A 15,538-nucleotide genomic window follows, 5' to 3' on the forward strand; every position below is an offset into this window, starting at 1 on the left:
TCTTTTGCTGTTAAATTATTTAACAAATGATTTCTGAAAATGATAAGAATATTGTCCATTTTCATAGCAATTTAAAGTTCGATTGAGGAAGTCAATTATATGACATGGCAAGTTACATCATCAATCAAGATGACTACCATATTCTAAAGGCAAAATAAAGAGGAATGTTTGTCTCAGTGACTCAAAGCTATTAAAAAATCCCAACTGCGTACATTTTTGGTTAAGAAATAGCAATAAGGCTATTATAGTGGTAATTGGGAATTCCCAAAATATGCAACATATACATTTAAGGATGAAAATATGCAAGATGCTGGACTTAGAACCCGGACTTAGAAAATCCTACGTGAAAAAATCTTTTTAATTTTTTTAATACTGAAAATCTGTGGTAAAAGAACATATAAACAAGGCCTATTCTTCATTGGTAGCACTTATCTGATTGTAAACATCATATAATGTTGTGAAAAGCTTAAATTTGCTTCCAATTTGCTTTCTGAATGATTAGATATTAAAATGCAAGTAAAAAACATAATAAAAGCCAATAATTCAAAATTCCCAAAATTCCCAATATTCCCGGGCCCTTCAAAATTCCCGGAAACTTTCCGGGAAACTTTCCAAAATTCCCGGAAACTTTCCACCCCTTTACAACCCTACTCTGTAGTATAGTGTATTCACGCATTGAAGATTATATAAAGCTTCTCCTTTTCGTCTTACTTCTCCGAGTCCAATAATGGCCCATTTTATCGATCATTACTTAGAAGGGACCTTGCATTATACGTTCCAAAGACCAATTTCTTTAGGGAGCCTGTCCTAACCCCAAGATTCTTAGCACCCTCTGCTCACTCACCGTTCTTACCGCTCAGGTGGTTGGTGGCTTGAACGCTGATGTAGACTGGAGGCCCTGTCCTTAGCTGTGCCGTCATAATCACTTGGAGGTTGTGGCATACTCACCATACTTACCATAAATGCATGTTGGTGAGACTTACATTGCTTACTTTCTAAGAATGTCATTTGTTCTATGACAAAGGTCTGCAAGCCGTTGCCCTAAAAATGCGATCCTCCGCCTGTCAGAATGCCGAAAATGCCGGTGACAACCTCTGTAGTTCATACGCCATTCGACCTTGCTGGCCAATCGAAGCATGTACTGGATGGCCGATGGCTCCAATGTGAGCTCATACACCATTTGTAGGTGAATCTTATTTCTAATTTCACCAGAGTGTCCAGCAGACTTGTAGTGACTCGACTCGAAATGACTCGACTCGACTCGACTCGACTCGAGTTTTGGTGACTCGATGACTCGACTCGAGGCAAGGTGACTCGACGACTCGACTCGACTCGAGGGTTGATGAATCGATGACTCGACTCGACTCGAAATTTAATGACTCGACTCGATGACTCGAGGCTTGTGACTCGAGTCACTGTGGCTGAATCGACTTTTTGAAAATGACTCGAAAAAATAAATTATACCTTAATATTTCTAATAATACCTGCACGTTTTCTTCCACACATCTCAGTGTATTGTGATTCTTATATTTTACAAAGTGGGCTTACTATCTCTCAGCATCTTTATAATAACTTAAAATATAAATTATATGTATGTGTGTACAATGTACATGTATGATTGCCTGTCGATCTGGCTAAAGGATCCACCTTTTTTACATGCTTCAAACTTGGCATGGTGGAAAAGTCCATTGTCCATCATTGCTGAGCCTGGCTACACAAAATGTACATGAATGCTACACACATGTCATTGTAACAGCCTGTGCACACACCCCTACATGTATGCTACATGTCTCATTCACACAATGACTGATCAATACAGAAAAAAAACCCAGCAAACTGGGAAAACATTTCGAGATACTCTCTTTTTGTGGTGAATTTCAAGTTATCATGTTAAAATATCATTATTATAGCTTTTATTAATCATTTTGATTATTCCCCATCCAAATACACTCCTCTACATGCTGCACACATGAAGAACTACATTGCAATGTGACTGACTGGTGTGAGCATTTCCACCAGCCACATCATGACATGTACTTCTTGTTCCCAGGCTTGGGCTTGTGCATCTGAGTCAAATGAATAGAGAGGTTCTTACCATAATGAAATTTGGGATGTTTATGAATTTTAAAATATCAATAAAACATGGATATAATTATCCAGATGTGCATAATAAGACTCGAAAGCCGCATCATTGCTAAATATAATGTTGAAATTAGCAGACTTGTACCCGAGTCCAGCTTGTCCGAGTCCGAGCCGAGCCGAGTCCATTTGTATCAGAGTCCGAGCCAAGTCCGAGTCCTTTTGTGTCTGAGTCCGGACTCGTTCAACTTTAATCTGACAGGTATCTACCTATTGGCATTGCTTAGTTTGGGTATAACAAAATGAAAAAGGGGTAATTGGGTATAAAATTTTGAAAGAAGGGGTCATTTGGTACAACATTTTGAAAAAATGGGTCATTATTTGCAAAAATGGAGCAAAATTTTATATTTTATTTCTTATTTGAAAAATTTACAATACAAATTTGCTGAAAAAGGTCAATTTTAAAGTTTCCGCATAATTTTATGGCATTTTGATGATAAAATTGTAGAAATGTGATGAGAAGGTCACTCACTGCATCACACCACACACCACTCTACCAAACCCCACCCAACACTGTTGACTCAACCAACCAACCGTATACACTTTCTTCAAAAGCCATGTCCATCAGGTTACTCCTGAAGGTAAAAACTACATGTATCAGACCACCTAGTACCTGTATCAGACAGCAGGCATGTGGGGGGTATTTTGTGTGTGTGTGTGTGTAGCACACTACATGTAAACTCACAGAATGCGCCTAGGGACAAGGCTGTAGGTATGCCAGGTGAATTCAAATTTGCCATCAAACTGCATCATTTTATATATCAAATTAAAGCCCTTGAGTAAAGAAAGTCAAAACTGAAAACCGTTTTGTCAAAGCCCTTTCTGTAGCAAAGTTACATCTTGTCAAAGATTGACTTTCATCTAAAAGATTCAGATAACAAAACAGCATTTCGGTCGAGACATACCACCTAGACCTATGACTGCCCATCCCTTACCACAGCGGGAGGTGAAGCCCTGTATCCAAGGTGATATTGACGGATTGACAGGGTTACTAGGCGCGGAGATAATCGCGTACATTCTGACGCTCTCGGTTGCGTGGTTACTGCGCCGTTATCTCCCGCGCCGCGTCAAATGCAACATGTTCTGTATTATATCTGCTTGCTTGCGTCCGGGTATGCGTCCTTGTTCAAGTCGTTGCTAAGCAGTGTCGGCTTCACTACGCGAGTCAAAGTCACTGGTCTAGGTACTAGTTTGTCTGGGATTTCGGTGGTGTTTCTAGATCTTAGTCTCATGATGATAGCAGCTTTTCTATGTGGAACTGCTATCAAAATGTGGGTCAAAATCCCCCTAAAATTCCATGTGCGAGTGTCTCATCGCCATAAAAAAAATCATATATTTGGGTCAAGTGAAGTATAGACAACATACTAGTATTTATGTAGGTTTCCTTGACCTACCTGTTCTTTTAAATTTCTATGTAAATATGTATTGTGTTCTAGGCAAATTTGGCTGACTACATTAGCAGATAGGTTTGCCTGGCATACCTATACGCTGTGTGCAGTATTACATGTAAACTATTATCCTACTGAGTGGGAGCTGAGATGTATGGTCCAGGCGTGCATGTTTCTCTTTCAAGAGCTTAATGGATTGGAAAGTTCCATGAAAGAAGTCTACATTGTAGAAATTTTTATCAATTATTTCATTTTAAATGATAACAAAAATATGATTCTGCTATTAAAGTGACAGATAAATCTAAATAATTTGGTGGATATGTAGGAATAATAACAGGTCACAGATTTGACAGCCCCAATTCATTTGGAAAATGGCCAAATAAGTAAAGTCAACAAATTTGAGATCTATTTTTACATTTTTAGATAATCATTTCACATTTTACATAGATTTGGACATTGGACTGGACTCGGACATAGTTTTTTCACTTGCAATATGCCACCTTTAGGCTAGATTCACTATGACCACCAATATTTGATCTCTTTTTGTACTTGATTAATTTTATTTGTTTATACCCATACCCATAATAGGACCCATACAAGTACTTGAAGTCCCAATTTCCATACCACTACTGGACCAGTACCCGTACTCGAGTCCCAATTTCCGTACCCATACTCGTACCCGTACCCATGGCTCCGTACCCGTACTTGCACCCTATTTTGGAATGGACCCGTACTGAATACACAAGGCTAGGGATCCGTACCCGTACCCTTACCCATGACCTGAAATCCGTACCGGGACACGCACCCGTACCCATACTCATGGCGGGTCCTAATGGCAATACAACAATTCTGACTGATTACTGATTTCCACAATGCACTGGATGGAGCACATAGATTCATAAATTAATATTATGTACTCTCACTGGGATTTTAATTTCAAAAAAGTACAAATTCATGCAAATTGGGCTATCAAGTTGATAGCTGGTATCATGAGCATATAAAACGTGAAGTGACTCGAAATGACTCGACAAAATATATCCGACTCGACTCGACTCGACTCGACAGAATGGCCAGACTCGACTCGACTCGACTCGACTGACAACTTCAAATGACTCGACTCGACTCGGATTGGAAGGCTTCATGACTCGACTCGACTCGAGACTCGAGGGCTTGATGACTCGACTCGACTCGGACTCGACTTTCAGTGACTCGACTACAAGTCTGGTGTCCAGTAAAAACTGGTAGGGGTTAATGGGATAACCTAACCCGCAATTAACTGACCTGATCATGGGGCATGTTATTTTTTTAGCCCCTGCGGCTCTTCAATTTTCAAGCTTTGACCTTTTGGCTTATAAATCCGTACGAAAAGTTGGGGTAAAGTATATAATTTCTGAATCCTTATGATCAAAGAAATGCGCAGTTTTGAATTTTGTATAAACCGTATAAACTCTGTCCTTGGAAATCTTAAAATACCCAGAGGTGACAATTCTACACCCCATAATTTTATTATTTTGTACCACCTATAGAATAATAATCAGCGAAGATAAAACTGGCAAAACCATCTAACCCGATTAATAATAAACTGCAGCCGGACTCGACACGTCTGTGATGTCCAATACATGTTCCAATACAAAATAAAACTCCTCTACCATATCTGCCATCAAAGTCGTTATAACAATTGTCCCAGATGCGTCAACAGATCAACAGCCAAGAATCTCCAATCTCAGGGCACAATACTGACCATCGTCTTTACATGTCTTGGGTTCCACCTGTATTATGCTGCTATAGATTGGATGGTCAAATACGATATTAACCGGAGTGTGTCCATCCGTGCTGGCTTGGAAAATCTGGAAAGAAGCCCAAATCAGTAATATTTTTACATTACAAAATATTGTGCAATAAGTATGCCGGGCAACTAGGAAGGATCAAGTTGGACGGCCCATTTAATTTGTGACAGGACTAACGGTCCAGAAGCAGATTTGGCATGTCAAGGGATAATTACCAAATAGGCAGGTGTGGACGGGGAGTTTTTATATTTTCAAGTTTTCACATTATGTATTTTCACATAATTTAAGATTTATTTATAGAGGTTTATTTTACATAATTTTGATGTGTATACAATTTGGTAAAATTTATCGACCTTGACTGAAAAAAATGGCGATTAACACTAAAAACAGAACCACATTCTATTCCACCTAAAATGTGAAATAATGTGGCCTTGGCGGGGATTTTAAACTACATTCCATCACCCGTGTTACACGTAGACAAAAGAATGATGAAAGTTTTCAACACAATACAATTCAACATCGATTTTTAAGCGGATTTAATCCACCCAACTGGGCAGTAACAACGCCAGCTTGGTGCAGGCGGGACCCAGTAATAGCCGACTGAATTCTGACCATCACTCGGCTCGTTGGATTCGTCTATAAAGGCATCTACGCACAGTTTCCACCTCGATACACCCAAACACAGCGAGTCAAGCCTCTACACAGTCTGTGTTTATACTACACGCTAAAAACTTTTTTCATTCGTTAACAGATGACGCAATTTTGACCAAGGTGTAGGTTTTAAAGTTCAAAATCCACCAAAAAAACTTTGACAACGTAAAGAAAGCAGCAAGTTTAAAAAGCCCCCACCTCGGTTCACTTTTTGAAACTTGGTTCCATTTGTAAAAGATACTGATTTAATCTTTGTCATAATTATCAACTTAAAACATTTCCAGAAGTGTTATGTATCTTTAATGTGCCGATGCGATATTAAGTTGTTAGCATTCTGGAACGATCTAGTTGGATTTCCCTATTAAGCGGCGGTTGTTGGCGGTCTTTTGGATAACTATACTTCGCGGTGTGTGGTTCTTTGTAGCCCTGCGGGGCAATCTAGTTGGATATCCTAATTTCGCAGTTGATGGTTATTTAGATTTATAGATCTAGTTGGATTTCCCTATTGAGCGGCGGTTGTTGGCGGTCTTTCGCGGTTTGTGGTTTTGATTTCCCTCATTCTTTATGCCCTACCCTCTATCGTTAATTTATAGTTTAAGCTTGTTGGATAACTATACTTCAAAGTGTGTGGTTTTTGAAGCCCTGCGGGGCAATATAGCTGGATGTCTCTATTGAGCGGCGGTTGTTGGTTGTCTTTCGCAGTTTGTGGTTTTAATTTGTTGGATATCCAAATTTCGCGATTTGTGGTTCTTTGTAGCCCTGCGGGCCAATCTAGTTGGATATCCCTAGTGAGCGGCGGTTTTTGGCGTTCTTTCGCGGTTTGTGGTTTTAATTTCTCCACTTGTTCAGGCCCTGGCCTCTATCGGTGGCTAATTTGTCTTTTAAACTGGTTGGATATCCCTATTGAGCGGCGGTTGTTGGCGGTCTTTCGCGATTTGTGGTTTTAATTTCCCTCATTCTTCAAGCCCTGCAGTCTCGGGGGGGGGTAATTTATAGCTTAATCTTGTTGGATAACCGTACTTCTTTGTAGCCCCGCGGGGCAATTTAAGTGGATATCCAAAATTCGCAGTTTGTGGTTCTTTGTAACCATGTGGGGCAATCTAGTTTGACATCCCTATTGAGCGGCGGTTGTTGGCGGTCTTTCGCGGTTTGTGATTTTAATTTCCCTCATTCTTCAAGCCCTGCTCTCTATCGAGGGTTAATTAAATAGCTTAAGCTTGTTGGCTATCAAAATTTCGCGGCTTGTGGTTCTTTGCAGCCCTGTGGAAAATCTTGTTGCACATTCCTATAGGCTGTGCCAAGTTGTTCTGTGTGTCTGTGGTGGGGACAGTCCCTCCTTTTAATAGGCCTTTGTGTATTTTTGCCGCTTTGCTAATTTGTCTTTACGTATGACTTTAATGGCCTTCCATATTTGGTTGTCTCTTTTTGGATACGTTTTTGTCCCTGCTGGCCTTCCATATTAGTGGAACAATTTTTCACACCTATAGGGTGTATGCAACAAACCAACCGGAACGGTATAACAATTGAAATGACAGTCATGTAGGAATACAGTTCTATGTTTTATTGTCCTGTTATCATGCGAATCGCCCCGTGGTAAGACAGAACTTTATTTAAATGAGAAAATATTGGTAACCTCAGCGCACTGAATGGTCTATTGTTCTATTGTGTCCGATTTGAGCGCTGACATATTGGAAAATGTTGCCAATCAATATTCGATTTTCGAAATTGGGTGACTTGTGCTTGGCAGGTGTAAAATACATCTGACATCTAACGCATAAAGGCATTGACATCATCGAATGGCTGCCTATAGTGCTGTTAGTGTTAGGCCTATGGGGGGGGGCTGTGTTTAGTTTCTATAATAATTATTATAAGGCCTACATTTATTTGTCATTCCTTTCTTTTCCTTTCTCTGTACTTATTCTTTCCTTGCTAAAGTATTACTCCCTCTTCTTATCTCCCTTCCCTTTCTTCATCCCTTCATACTTTTTGTCCCTCTTTCTCTCTTCCTCCAGCCCCCTCTCATTCTTCATGTCCCCTCCTCCACCTCTTCCTCCCTCATCCCCTCCCAAGAGAGCTGCCCCCTTCAGTACGCCACTGTTTATGACATTCTCCTTCTTAAAATAAAATAAAATGTCAATTTGCGAAACAACTTTTATATAGGCCTATACCGGTATACTTATTATATGTTACAAGTAGGCCCTATACGTAGCTATTACCATTATACAGTTCTAGACATGCAGACATGGCAGCACTGATTCAGCAAGCGCATTCAATTGATTTAAATGAAGCACCTACAGTCAGTGGGGTGACAACGAACTGCATCAGCGGCTAATGTGTGCCTTTTGTGCTTACGGCTACTCAATCACACCCTTGGGTGGTATGACAACAAAAGGTACTTTTCGTTATAGTAGGCGCTTTCACGCGACTTTCGTTTGATCACTTATTGACAGTAGTCTGCTAGGTAAAGCGTTAATATACTGTCGGGTCAGCTTACCGATTTAATGGTGGAAGCCCTTTGTCCCAAACAAAAGGTACCTTTCGAAGAATAGCTTGTCAGATTTCAAATCGGCATAAGTGTACAATGCGTTACGTAATCTATTGCCTCTCCATCTTTAATAGCTCCATGGGTAACCTGATCTAGTTTCTTGTGTTATTCAGATTGTTGTGTTGTTCAGATTTAAATAAATAGAGAAAGTAACAAAGAGATTTCTTTTATTATTTGTTCTGCTAGTGGCTGCACTATAGGTTTTTTTTTAAATAGGCCCTTAATATAATAAATAATAAACCTGAGAATCAAACATCTTGCTTTGATAAAAAAAATAATATCACAATAGCACTGGATGATTAAAATTGTGTTATCCTTGATTAATGACAATAAAATTATTGTTTAATACAATATTGAAAAAAAACCAGTTGGTCATCGGGTTTCGAACTCGGATCCCCGGATCCGGAGTCGAACGCCGAAACCATTGAGCAACGGGTCTCTGATATAAATTGCTTTGTCGAAGTACATTATTTATTTATATGAATGGGTGCATCGTCCGGAAAGAACAAAAGAATTGTGAAAAACTTGATTTTTTGGCGAATGGGGCTCAGAATTTTTATGTAGGGTATCTCAGGAAATGCTAGGGTATAATTGGAAGTAAATCTGAAAAAGTAGTGTGTAGGTGATTGCCCGCTAGTGCTGTAGCCTTGTCAAAAATTCTGGATCAGCATTATTTTCCACTAATTTTCGCTATGAAATACCGGGTGAAATGAAGCAAAAGTATTTGTTTATTATTAAACAATGGTTGACTGTAGGATTGGTGTCACTTTTGAATTAATGAGTTGTCAAGATATTACATTTGGGACTCTAAATAACATTAAACATGGTTTTAGATACACTTTGTACCCAGCGAAAAATATCATAGAACAATAGAAGTCAAGTGTTTTAATGTTAGGTGTAAATATAGTCTCGCGGGAGCATCTTATTAGTCTTCTTTAACAGTCTTTTTTTTTTTAAACTTGCTGGTCACGGCTACCGCGTGACTCTAACCTCAAGTGTTGCTTACAATATTTTTCAAATTGCATGTAATTAAATGAAAGAGCACACTTATATTTTCCATGTAGTAGCTTCATTTCAATGAGCAATGACCAATTCTCTTTAAATTGCAAATATTTTTCAACAAAATTGTCCAAAAGGTTACTAGTTTCGCCTTTTTTCTCATACGGTTGTAAATTCAATGAACTATGACTTTACCAAAGAGCGTTTACAAATGTGCTATGTAATTATGGAATGTTCCATTCAACGAGGCTTTGCTAAATTGAAGGGAAAAATTTCTTTTTGTTGAACAAATAATAAACAAAAGATTTTGTTTTATATGAAACAGCCACACCTATAATTGACAAGTAATTGAACAAATTGGTGTTGTTCTACGAAGTTTTAATTGACATAAATTAAACACTGACGTTTCGTACAAAAGTACTTTATCAAAAAACAGTACTTTTGTACGAAACGTCAGTGTTTAATTTATGTCAATTAAAACATCGTAGAACAACACCAATTTTTTCAATTACTTGTCACTTTTACCATGCGATGTTACGTGGGAATCATAACTTTTTTCCACACCTATAATTGGCGAGTCCAGGTGTTCACCACGAGCGCTCTAAGCTTGTGTTGGTCAGGACTGCCATTTTATCTGCGTGTGAGTGAATGACCAATCAAATGACAATATTTGTATGAATTATACAAATAATAAGGTATAGTAACTATCGCAAAGATTTGTTTACGTGAATAAAAACCCTTTGTAACGTAGTCACGTGACCTATCATTGCAATCTTGTCAGTATTAAAATCTTTGAAGTACACTAGTTTGCTCTCTTTTTTCCCTTTTCTTTCACTTCTGTATAACATTCCTGGACACCTTACCCCAACCAAATAAACCATTTGATTCCAATATAATATTCCCAAGATCAAAACTCTCTCTGCGTTAGACGATATCTTACACTTCCGGTATTTCCGGTACCACCTGACCTAAAGCCTTCTGAATAGGCTAGTATAAACTGTTTTATGGGAAGAATCTTTACCTAGATTACATATCGGAACGTAGCATAGATGCGGATTCGCAGGAATTCGGATTATCACAATGATTTGACAAATAAAACAAATCTCGTAAACACTTTCTAATAAATATTTCAAACGAAATGTATTACCACACGATATTTTGTAATGAGTCTATCCATGAAGGTCAACATACCTCATGCATCTTGAGAACAGAAACTCAAGAATTGAACACCATAAGTAGAATACAAGTAGATCGTTTTACCTGTGGTTGGCCCTGCTCATCATGGATATTCACTAAAGTGCCCGATCTAGGTGGCATCTCATAACTTATAGATAAAGTTTTGGTCCAGCCATCCCAACCTTAAAGATATAAATTTAATCAAGCTTAAGATTTATCTATCGTCCTCAGTCAATATGGTCACCAACTCTTTAAAGGTGAGTGACCCGATTGAAAGCTTCACCAAAACACCCACCCACACACACCCCACACACCTCATCGCCCCGATATCTTCAGGGCAGAAATCGCCATGGTAGGTTGAATCCACAGCCACGCATGGCCATTTTGTTCCGACCTTTGAGACGCATAATGAGCCGAGGGACATGACTAAGGCTACTGACAATAGCCTGGTAATTGACCTCTCTGTGTGTGAGTGAGCATAATACGCCATTGAGGTCAATGATCATCGACTTTTGTACTGCCTCCACGGGAGTGAGTGCAGCTAGCATACGCGCTGCGCTATAGTTCAGCACATATAAAATCAGAATATTTTTGTAAGTTTTTGAGTTCAAGACGCACGCTTCTTTCTCAAGACGCTAGCTAACGACTATCATATCCGTTGAACATATATATTCAAGTGCAAGGAACCAAATCTGGATTCTTTAGACTAAATCAATTACGGGAGATATTCATCATTTTCTACCACGGTATCCAAAGATTTATCGTCTGAATTTCAAATCGTGCATAGCACATTCACGTGTATCGATCCCGGGTATTTATTTTAGTATCTCTGCTGTACCAAGTAATTATTAGCCAGGCGATGTCGGTGTGCCCCACAGCTCTTATAGTCATCGTCAAAATTGATATTTGACATCTGTATACACAGTTTTGTGAGTGATATATATTTCTTGTAGGTGGTACGAACAGGAAAGTGGTAGTCTCATTCTACTATATAGATCCCGAATCCAACTTCCGCCGCATTTCGCCTTTCGATGTCGCAAAGTACATCATCTCTCCAGGTGTTTAGAGTTCTGTTCATTACATGCATAGAGTACGGACATTTCGGCTGGTGCCTTCATCGGCAAAAAAGAATCACGAACAATGACGGCGATGACTAATACCTTTCGGAGGCAAAAAAAAATCTTTCTAGGAGCAATAAAGGGTATGCAATTCATTCATGAGTGTCATCCTCATTTAAAAAAAATTCTGTCCTCGGGGCAAGTAAACATGTATGAATGATTGTGGATTCGATCTAGAGACCTGTCCATCTGTCATCTTAAGCGAATTGTCTTCCAATATGGCTGCAATTTCAATTCGTATAATGTTCCGGTTAGTTAATAGCATACACTTTATTGTTAAATGTTTCCTGTTACTTAAACCTAACTTTGTATCTGTGGTTTTCAAAACTAATGACGAGACATGCAGTGATATGCTGGCGGCATCCGTTTCAGACTTGTTAAAAAAAACCCTAAACACTAATCCCTTAAACAGATATACTACATCGCTCAACGATAATCCACATATGTGACATTACTGGTGTTTAAAGCAAATTAGGCTACCATTTTTTTTTGCAAGAAAAATTCGACAATTTCTGGGGATACATAGGGCCACGCACACATTTCACCTACCTTGAACAATGATTCCAGTTAATGTGTAGTTGTGCAACAGCTCAATTTTGATCCATCCGTTGACATCGTTTAAAGCAGGTCTCCATCTACCATTATATCTCAATCTTGCATATCTGTGGAAAATTAATAGAAAGTAGAGGTCAAGTAGTAGGCATGGTATCAACCAACCCCAGCCGTGAGCCGTGTCGACACGCCTTTGCGTGAGCCGTGTCGACACGCCAGGGTGGAATGTATGAGTCCCGGGACATAAATGCATCTTTCTACGACGCTAAAAACAACAGTTTTACGTACTGCGTAGACCCGTAAATGATGCCCTGACTAGTTAATTAAATCACTTTATTACAAATAGGCACCTCATTGAAATCCCCTGATGAAGCCGCGTAGTTCGTTTTTTTTTAAAGAGTATGAGCGTCAGCAAAGACTATGAGTGTGAGACATGTGGTTATTTAAAGTTATCTACTCGGATATAAATCGATATTAGACATACCTTCCAGGGGCATAAGGACCTTTCGACGATACAGTGATTTGGCTGTTAGCGATGTCACCACTCTCCATACCAAGAGGCGACGTACACTCTGTTCAAAACCAGAAAATAAAAGAACATGTATAAAAACTATAGGAAACTATACGCAACTTTAGTGCAAACATGTTGAGGGCCAAGTGGACTTACGGTCTTCTTGCGCTCAGGTCTTCATATGCAACATATAAAGTGAAAGTCAAAATCAGTGAAAAATGCGTATAGCACACAAAACAAATAGAAAAGTAAACTTATTTCAAATTTGCATCAAACCTACAACAAAATCAACCATAAAACCAATACCGAGCATATTGCACAAGGCATGCGAACAACTTGGAACAGGAACATGTAAAACAAATCGTCGGCTGTATTCTATAGTGGCGTATAGTGATTTTTGGTAATTTTTTTGAAAATTGGCACATATGTGTTTAATGATGCTTTCTTTCATTGTTCATTATTCTAAGTCTCATCAGTCAAAACCAGCTAATAAATTAATTAAATGTGGCGTATAGTTACAAAGTGAAATTTTTCGTTTTCCATAGTGGCGTATCGACCATACGCCACTTTTTATACACATTTTATAATTATGAAATATCGGCAAAAATGAAAAACTTTGTATGTCATAGTGGCGTACACGTCATAGTGACGTATCAGACCTACGTCACTATGGAATACAAACGACGAAAAGTAACGCCATAAGGATTACACGGCGACCGAGGTGGCGTAAGGTTAACGTTAGGTTAGGGTATTGCGTTTTGCTTGTTTTCCATAGTGACGTATAGCTTTGTGCTTTTTGTTTTCAGTTTGCCAGCAATAGTATGTATTTATTTCTTTTGAAAAATATATAACAATAAAATCTATTTAGTTTACTACAGAAATTTCACATCATTTACAAAATATAATGAATGTCTGATTTACACAACTCGATTTTAAATTGGCATTTCTTCAAACCCGATTTTCTCGAAAAGTTGTTTATTCGCGGCGCCCCACTATACGCCACTATGGAATACAGACGACGAAATGCAATATGCGGAGTGAAGTCGATGAAAATGTGTTACACCTTATGATAAAAAAAAAATAAAGAACTATATAACATCATAATAGAATCATAACAAAAGCAATCAAACTTATTATCAAAGCGAAAAATAAAAGGTTAAATGCACTAAGTATACAATTTAATCATTATCTACATAATTAGGTAGGGCCAAACACATGGGCTACACGCCATCGCCATTATAAAACATGACTGTGCATTGCAGTGGCTAGCCAGAGGAGTGGCAAAGGAGGCAAGGGGTAAAAGAAACTTTTAAAAGGCCAAACATTGACGGCAATGGTAAAAAAAGAAGTATAAAAAGTACAAACAAGGCCTATAAATCTTAAACATCAGGCTGTATCCCATTGGACGGGCTCTCACAGGGAGCTCCCCCATGTCCCCTGGCTACGCCATTGGTAAATTGAAACTGGCAGATGTCACGTTGTGCAAGAGACTAAGGCTAAATTTGGTTCTAACCGGTCTACGGTTTAACTTTACAGGGGGTGTAGAATTCTTTATGACAAAAGGGGATGAAGGATACAATCTATTAAACTAAGTTTCATAAGTTATTTCCTTGCATGACATGAGGTGAAAATTAGCATATTTCAACGTTCCGTGCGTTTTATACGACGTTGGAGTCCAAAATGTGAAATCGCAATGTGATTATTTATACGCAAACTGTCACACACATGGACTATCTCTGTGTATGAACATCGCGTATAAATTTCGTCAATTTCGAACATATCGCTGTACCTTTATTTGTTATAAAGAAAAAGGATTTTTTACAAACAAAAATGATCATAATAGGCCCTAATAATTACACGCTCCTTCGTATGTTCATTATCCTTGACTGTCTTTAACATATTGTGAAATTGACAATCTTGTGGATTTTCAAAGAAGTATTACGTTTATTTTGCATGTGCAAAATCTTCAAAACTGGCTACATTATAAATACTACATTGTATTAATACGCGACCTCCCTTCGATACAGGAGAGTGGTTTTGTATAGATCGACGTCCGTCCGATACCTACGTTTGGAAATCGCAATCTCTCTATTGTGACAAAATGTACTTACCGCAGTACTCCTTTCGCTCCAGTAGAATATCGAGTGCATTTTTATTCCAATTCATACGATTGGTTAGTGGTCTAAGATCATCCACAAACCATAGTTTCATATCGTCGATATCGTCTTGATAGGTAGCGCATCCCTGGGTAGGCTTCCGAGGGGCTACCACTCCTTGGCAATTGCATCTCTCTTTATACGGCAGTGACCATCTCAATGCACCCCCTCGTGATGGATCCGGTCGTTCCACCAGCACGCAAACGTGACAAGACACTATGATGAAAAAGAATCATTATTGTGATAATTGTGGCGCTTACGCAGTTGATTTAAAATAATAATTATGTTGAAAAGGAAGTATCATATCAGTACATTTACTTGTGGTACTTCTTTTGATACTGTTACGCGATGTTCATAATTAACTGTCGAGATACTGCAATTTTATACCAGTACAGTGCGCAACACATTTTGTGAATTTTTATGGACTATATCATTTTATATTATTTGGAAGTCTTACTTTAACTACTTCTGTAAAGATTAGCCTAATGGTGCACATGGAATACTTTGCCTTGGGTA

At 38.6% G+C, this 15,538-nt stretch overlaps 1 protein-coding gene across 1 annotated transcript; it reads right to left on the reverse strand.

The window, feature by feature from the left end:
• Window positions 1-5,227: 5,227 nt before the first annotated feature.
• On the reverse strand, window positions 5,228-15,077 carry LOC140162034 (EGF-like repeat and discoidin I-like domain-containing protein 3). Its single transcript, XM_072185324.1, has 5 exons — window positions 14,978-15,077; window positions 12,840-12,927; window positions 12,353-12,465; window positions 10,770-10,867; window positions 5,228-5,374 (listed from the first exon to the last, which is right to left on the reverse strand). The coding sequence occupies exons 1-5, from the start codon at window positions 15,075-15,077 to the stop codon at window positions 5,228-5,230; spliced, it is 546 nt and encodes a 181-aa protein (XP_072041425.1).
• Between the last annotated feature and the right edge of the window lie 461 nt (window positions 15,078-15,538).

This window comes from Amphiura filiformis, chromosome 10, assembly GCF_039555335.1.
Source record: "Amphiura filiformis chromosome 10, Afil_fr2py, whole genome shotgun sequence".
In the NCBI taxonomy this organism is placed as follows: domain Eukaryota; kingdom Metazoa; phylum Echinodermata; class Ophiuroidea; order Amphilepidida; family Amphiuridae; genus Amphiura; species Amphiura filiformis.